This window comes from Hevea brasiliensis, chromosome 1 (assembly GCF_030052815.1).
Source record: "Hevea brasiliensis isolate MT/VB/25A 57/8 chromosome 1, ASM3005281v1, whole genome shotgun sequence".
In the NCBI taxonomy this organism is placed as follows: domain Eukaryota; kingdom Viridiplantae; phylum Streptophyta; class Magnoliopsida; order Malpighiales; family Euphorbiaceae; genus Hevea; species Hevea brasiliensis.
Window position 1 is genome coordinate 74533373 of NC_079493.1, and position 7437 is coordinate 74540809.

Consider the following 7437-nt stretch of genomic DNA (forward strand, 5'->3'; position numbering starts at 1 on the left):
CAAAATTCTCTCTGATTTTTATATTTTCTGTATGCTACTCCTATCATGGGTATGCTGATTTTACTAAACATTCTAAAAAAAAACTTAGTCCTCTGGGGGACCTCTTTTTGCAAAAACTTTTTTTATAGCCTCAAAGTTTTTAGAAGAATTGTTCACCAAAAAAGACTTCCTTAAGGTCACAATACAATTTCTCTCTGATTTTTCTTTTTTCTTCTCTCCCCCCATGGTTTCTATCTTGACTCATTTCTCTTTCATGAACTCCATTCTCTGTGCCCTAACTTTTGCTTGAAATGTCCTTTTGGATTTTCTTCTCAGCGGGCTTGCTCTAACTTTTGCCTAAGCGGCCCTTTTGGGTTTTCCACCTAACAAGCTCCCTTTTTTTTTATTTTTTTTTAGAAGGCATAGATTAAATCAAAACAATGCAGTTCAATTACTTAATCATTTGATGTATCCCTCAAGGCACAAACATTCGCGATCATAATTAAATAAAATCCATTCCTAGTTAATGCAATAAAAAAATTCTTTATTTATTCAGGTACACCATTACTCCCTCTTACATTAGGTTTTGCCAAATTTCTAACCTTCCAAAGTTAGAAATAAGCTTTATAACCTGCTGAATGACCTTTTCAGGTTTTCCATCCAGATCTTCTCTCATCTCTCCTTTTGCCTAGACCACCTTTCGCAAGTTTTCAATCTAGCATTTTTTTTTTTGACCTTTACTTTTGCCTAGACCGTCTTTTGTAAGTTTATAGCCTAGCGGGCCTATCTCACACAAAGTACCGTTTGAGCTTGTCTAAGTTGACTGGTTCTTGAAATTCATTCCCATCCAGGTCTGATATTCTTACAGCACCTCCTGACAAGATCTTTTTGACTATGTATGGACCATCCCAATTTGGCTTGAACTTTCCTCTTGGATCAAAAGGGATGGGCCGACCTTATTTCAAAACCATGTCTCCCTCTTTGATCTTTCTTGGCTTCACCTTCTTATTAAAGGCCCTTGCTATGTTTCTTTGATAAGCCTGCATATGATACAAGGCTCGCATCCTCTTCTCATCAATCAAAGCTAGTTCTTCATATCTTTTCTGGGCCCACTCATTTTCCGAAATCTTAGCTTCTAGTATCACTCTCAAGGATTTGACCTCTAACTCAATGGGTAGCACTACTTCAGTCCCATACACTAAAGAGAATGGAGTTGCCCCTGCGGATGTTCTTGTAGTAGTGCGATAACCCCAAAGAGCATAAGGGAGCTTCTCAGGCCAATCCTTATAGGTTTCAACCATTTTTCTCAAAATGGTTTTCACATTCTTATTTGCTGCTTCTACTGCTCCATTAGTCTGTGGCCTGTATGGTGAAGACTTGTGATGCTTGATCTTGAATTCGGTAATTAATTCTAAGAAATCACCTTTGAACTGGCTGCCATTATCTGATACTATCTCATGGGGTACCCCAAACCTGCAAATCAAGTTCTTTCGCACAAACTTACTTATCTGCTTAGCCCCTACTACTTTATAAGATTCAGCTTCAACCCACTTGGTGAAATAGTCAATTGCCACAATGATAAATCTATGGCCATTAGAAGCCGTGGGAGAAATCTTCCCAATAATATCTATGCCCCATATTGAGAAAGGCCACGGTGAAGTCATACTGTAGAGTTCACTCGAGGGTAGGTGATTCAAATTCCCATGGATTTGGCACTCATGGCATCTTTTCACAAATTTAGCGCAGTCGGTATCCATGGTAGACCAGTAATAGCCCAATCTTAAAATTTTGCCCGCTAATACCCTTCCGTTCATGTGAGGACCACACACTCCTGCATGTACTTCCTCCATTATCTGCTCAGACTGCTTTTTTGTCACACACAAGAGCAATAGTCCTTCGAAGAACCTTTTGTAGAGTTGCCCCCTAGCCAAATTGAATTGAGTGGCTAATCTACGAATTGTAGCTCTATCCCTACTATTGGCTGACTGTGGGTATTCTCTTACCTCTAAATATCTTCTTATGTCCTCATACCATTTCATCTCATCTTCTAGATCTAAATGTGCTATTATTAACCCTTCATAGCATGGGATTCTACTCCTCATCAAGATAACTGGCTGGGTCAACTTCTGATCACCCTTCTCCCATAAGGATGCCAGCGTGGCTAGAGCATCAGCCATCTGGTTCTGAGCTCTAGGCATATGCTTCATTGTCACTTCCTCAAAGCTAAATAATAGTTTCTTAGCATACTCCAGGTATGGCCTCAACTTTTCTTCTTTCAATTCCCATTCACCTTTAATATGGGAAACTACTAGCATTGAATCTCCAAACACCTCCACTTTTTTAACCCCAACAGCTATTAATGCTTCTAGGCCACAAATGCAAGCCTCATATTATGCAATATTATTAGTGGTTGGGAAACATAGCCTTTTTGACATTAACAATTGTTCTCCATTCGGTGCTTCCAAAACTACCCCTATACCGGCTCCGTTCTTATTCATGGCCCCATCAAAGTACATTTTCCATGGCTGGACCTCTACTAGCTTGAGACTCTCATCCGGGAAGGCTGTTTCGACTTCTTCCTCTTCATTAACTGGATTTTCAGAAAGAAATTCGGCCACTACACGCCCTTTGATGGTTTTTCGAGTCTCATACACAATATCAAATTCAGATAGTAGGACCAACCATTTGGCCAATTTTCCAACTAGCGTCGGTACTTCGAATAGGTACTTTAAAGGATCCATCTGGGATACTACAATAACTTGATGGGTCTGAAAGTAGTGCCTTAACTTCTTAGTTGCCCATACTACAGCCAGACAGGTTTTTTCTATTAGTGAATAATTCTCCTCATAAGCAAGGAGTTTCTTACTAATGTAATAAATGGCTCTCTCCAGATTCTCTACTTCTTGTGCCAACATTGCCCCCAGGGCCATGTTTTCCACTGATAGGTAGAGGATTAGAGCGATGTCAGGGATGGGTGGTGATAAAACTGGTGGATTGCTCAGGTACTGCTTTATCTTTTCAAATGCCTCTTGACATTGCTTATTCCACACCACTGGCTGATTCTTTCTTAGTAGCTTAAAAATTGGTTCACAGGTAGTTGTGAGCCTAGCTATGAACCTACTGATGTACTGTAATTTTCCTAAGAAACCTCTAATCTCTTTTTCTGTTCTCGGGGCTGGCATTTCCTAGATTGCCTTCACCTTATCTGGGTCAACCTCAATCCCTTTTCTACTGATCATATGCCCTAACAGCTTGCCTGAAGTGACCCCAAACACACACTCGCTAGGGTTCAGTCTCAATTTATACTTGATGACCCTCTGAAAGAACTTCTCTAATGCCTCAAAATGTCTCTCCCTAGTTGGGGATTTTACTACCATGTCATCCACATATACTTCAACTTCTTTGTGCATCATGTCATATAGTAGCCATTCTCTGATAAGTCGCACCAGCATTTTTTAGCCCAAAAGGCATGACCTTATAACAATAAGTCCCCCATTCAGCGATAAAAGCTGCCTTTGCTTTATCTATCAAATCCATGAGGATCTGATTATATCCCGAAAAACCATCCATGAAAGAGTACATGGCCATGCAAGCAGCACTGTCAATAAGCACATCGATGTGAGGCAATGGGAAATCATCCTTAAGAGTAGCCTTATTCAGGTCCCTATAATCTACACACATCAGAACTCGCCCATCCTTCTTGGGGACTGGCACAATGTTGGCTAACCACTCAGGATACTCAATTACTTCAATGAAATCAGCCTCAATGAGCTTTTTCACCTCTTGAGCTATCTTTTCTTCCCATTCTGGCCTAAGCCGATGCTTCTTTTGTTTTACTGGCCTCATGTTAGGGTTTGTGGGGATCTTATGTTGTACTATGTCTCGATCAATTCCCGGCATATCTTTATAAGACCAGGCAAATGCTTCTTGGTACTTTATTAATAAGGCTATAAATTTATCTCTTTCTTTTTGGGTTAAATCTTCAGCTAACTTAATGTCTTTAGGATCATCTGGTTTAACCAAATTAATAGAGATTGATTTTAATGCATTAACAGAAACAGATTCTAAATGATTATGAATGCCATGCGTGTAGCCATTAGGATGAACATCAAATAAGTAAGCAAAAGGACTAGTCATATTATTTAACTTTGCCTCAAAATCGTCATCAAGTACATCAGAAATAACAATATCAGTATCACTACTATGAGCATTACAAAAGACAGACTCAAACTTAGGGGTGTAAGTCCAAGTGCTTGGCTTCCATGCAGACCTTAACTTGATGGCACTGACCTCTTGTTCTAATTCCTCAACATGCGGCAGCTCTTGGTCATCAGTCCATGCAATTGCGCCCTCCCTGATAAACTTGGTGGGCTTAAGTCCCTCTTCATCTTCAGTTGGCTGATAGCCCAACCCATATCTAGTGATCTGCCCTATTATTTCTGGAAAAGTCACTAAGCCATTAGCTCATTTTCCCAGACCCATGCCAGGAAAAAACTTCATCTCTTTCATCATAGTGGCCACCCTAGGGTCCATCCAGTCTCCATAGATCCCAGCAACTTGGAAACCAGACAATGGTGGTACCGAACCATCCACTTGCAGCATAGCTACTTCCCCATCTCTTTCAGCATTGACGGTGATTATACCATCTTGGTGCGGGATCTTGATCTTTTGGTGGAGTGTAGAGGGGACTCCACCTAAGGGATGGAACCAGATTCTACCCAATAGTAAGGAGAATGTCATGGGGATGTCTAGCACAGTGAACTCAACTTCAGTTTCTATAGGCCCCACCTTAACCATAGTCTTGAATACCCCTATCACGTTTCTTTTTGAATCATCATAGGCCCTGATAACTAGATCAGAACCAGTTAGTTCCGACATAGAAATTCCTAATTTTGGCAAAATCTTTAGAGGGCATACGTTGATGGCTGACCCATTATCTATCATCACACAAGGCACTTTCCACCCTCTAACCTCAGCGGTCACAAACAGAGCCCTGCTATGGTTTCTCCCCTCAGCTGGGAGATCATGATCAGAGAAAGTAATATGACCCCATCTTCTATAAGCACAACTTTGGCAATCTCTTCTGGAGTTATCTCTGTGGAAACCTTGAGTACACTCAGGGCCTTGGTCAGTGCAGTTCTATGTTTTTCTGATGCCAATAGCAATTCCCAGACCGTTATGCTAGCCTGAGTCCTTTTCAATTGCCTAAGGAACTGATCATCTTTTTCATCTGTGTCCTCTTTAGCCAACACTTTGGTTTTCCCTCTCACGTTGTCCTTCTCCATGGGTGGATCAGGATAATATCTATCACTCTTGGTCATGTGGCTCACCCTACTCTTTTCCTCTCTGTCAGAGTCAACCCAAACATCTAACAAACCTTCCTCATCACTGGAACTATCCCAAATATCAATTGCCATTACAGATCGAGGTTCATCAAGCTTTTGGATAGGTTGGATAAGGTTGAGAATTTGGTCAGGATCAATTGAGGTGGTGGAAATCATGTAAAGTCCTGGTGGAGGTGGAACATTATGGTTGGGCATTGGGTTGGTGTGTGTGTTGGGTCAATTTTTTGGGTTAGCTATTTTCTTAGCATCGATCAGGTCCTGAACTTCGTGTTTTAGCCGAAAACATCTATCAGTGTCATGGCCATGAGTTTGATGGAATTGGCAATATAGGTTAGCATTATAATTGGGTGGTTGTGGGTTTGGTGGTGGTCTAGTATCCTCCCTTCAAGGGTTGGAGGAGACCCCAAGCTTTGAGTCGCTCGAAGACTTTAGATAGAGGTTGGTTGAATTGAGAGAACTTTCTAGGGGTGCGGGACACGGTTTGAACCTCAATGACTTTGTTATCCCCAGTAATGTTGCCAGCTGACTAGTATCCTCCCTTCTTGGGCTGATAACTCTTCCTTTCATTGTTCAATACATCCTCCACTAATACCCCAGCATCATATAGCTGTTCAAAAGTAGCCAAGGGATAATAACAAAGTTTCTCATAATAACTAGGCTGCAGACTTTTCACTACCAATCGCACTTGATCCTTTTCAGCAGGCCTATTGGTCATCTTCATGGCCTTTTTCCTCCATCTCAATAGATACTCTGAAAAGGTTTCATTTGGTTTTTGCCTAGTGGTCTCTAAGTCTCTCAGGGTAACATCTAAAGTTGTATTATAGGAGTATTGTTGCACAAATCTCCTAACTAGCTCCTCCCAATCTTTTCTCACAATGGCTTCTAGCCCATGATACCACAAAGATGCAACCCCTTCTAGTTATATAGAAAAGAATTGAGTGACTTGGTTCTTAATCAAACCAGTTGTTTTCATGACTATAAGATAAGACCTGAGGTGGGTTTTTGGGTCACCAGTACCATCAAATTTAGCCAAATCAAGCATCTTGAATTTTTCAGGTAGATTTCCATCCAACTGGATGTCAAAGTCATCTGCATCTAATAGCCCCATTCCAGCAAATTCAGCTTGCTTTTTCACACTGGCTTAAAGTTTTTCCATCATCTCAGTAACAACTCTAATCTCCTCACTTGTCCCCTTTTCTTTCTTTTTGGCCTTGTCTTGGAAATAATCTTCTTCATCCCAAACGTCATCAAAGGCCTTCTTTTTACTAGTCTCTTCTTCGGGCCTTTTCACCTGAACATCACTAGGCCCACCCATCTCTAACTTCTTCTCAAAGTTGGCCATGATTTTTCCTTCAAGCTCAGCCATCTTGGCATTCAAAGCTTCTTCAAGCATCTGTCTAAACATGACCTTAGTGTCTTCCATTTTAGCTTGTGCAGGTGTAACTCTTACTAATCTCTTTCCCTCCCTAACCCAAGTGACCTGATTAGAAGTCTTCCCAATGTGTTCTAAAGCTATGTTTACTATAAGAGAAAAAAAAATACAAGGTTTTAACATCTTATGCTATGTACAAATGCAATGCATGAATGCATGAATATGCACTTTCATTTTTACCTTTGCCTTTACAAAACCAAAACCGAACCGTACTAATACAACTAAAACTGAACCAAAACCGAACTGTATAAACCAAACTAAAATCGGACCAAAGACTAAATGATAAACCGAAAAGAATGTCTCCATAACTGAATCTTCGCCCCCTTATACCTTCAACTCTCATGTGTAGGGTAAGGAAAAAAATTCTATCCTAGGCTACGGTACACTAGACGCACCAACAGGAGGTGGTCCAGGACGACCTTTCCTCTATAAACAAATGATTTGTATCCTTAGAGTTTAACCATAAGTAAGCATCCTCTTGCTTAACATGGGTTTTAAAATGGACTTAGGCCTATACACACATTGGGTTTATGCATAGGCCTAGGTTCATCTCAACTACCACTAAAACTTATGGTTTGAACAGTAAGGATACGAATCCAGCACAATAAAAATCTACGGGGTACCTAGGGTTGAAATCTATGGCTCATGGGCTTTATTGGGTAGGAAAAGGGTCACCCATGC

General features: G+C 40.8%; 1 protein-coding gene across 1 annotated transcript; it reads right to left on the reverse strand.

The window, feature by feature from the left end:
• Nucleotides 1–1572: 1572 nt before the first annotated feature.
• On the reverse strand, nucleotides 1573–3825 carry LOC131183173 (uncharacterized). The gene is made up of 4 exons (XM_058153397.1): nucleotides 3454–3825; nucleotides 2459–3053; nucleotides 1782–2344; nucleotides 1573–1644 (listed from the first exon to the last, which is right to left on the reverse strand). The coding sequence occupies exons 1-4, from the start codon at nucleotides 3823–3825 to the stop codon at nucleotides 1573–1575; spliced, it is 1602 nt and encodes a 533-aa protein (XP_058009380.1).
• Nucleotides 3826–7437: the final 3612 nt, after the last annotated feature.

Bases quoted from the DNA above. Each gene is read 5' to 3' on its own strand.
- LOC131183173 (XM_058153397.1), bottom strand. From the start codon at position 3,825: ATGAGGCCAGTAAAACAAAAGAAGCATCGGCTTAGGCCAGAATGGGAA. The intron at 3,054-3,453 runs GTCATGCCTTTT...CCAATTTTTAAG, and splicing joins GGGGGACTTATTGTTATAAG to CTACTAAGAAAGAATCAGCC. The intron at 2,345-2,458 runs GTATAGGGGTAG...TTTGTGGCCTAG, and splicing joins CATGAATAAGAACGGAGCCG to AAGCATTAATAGCTGTTGGG.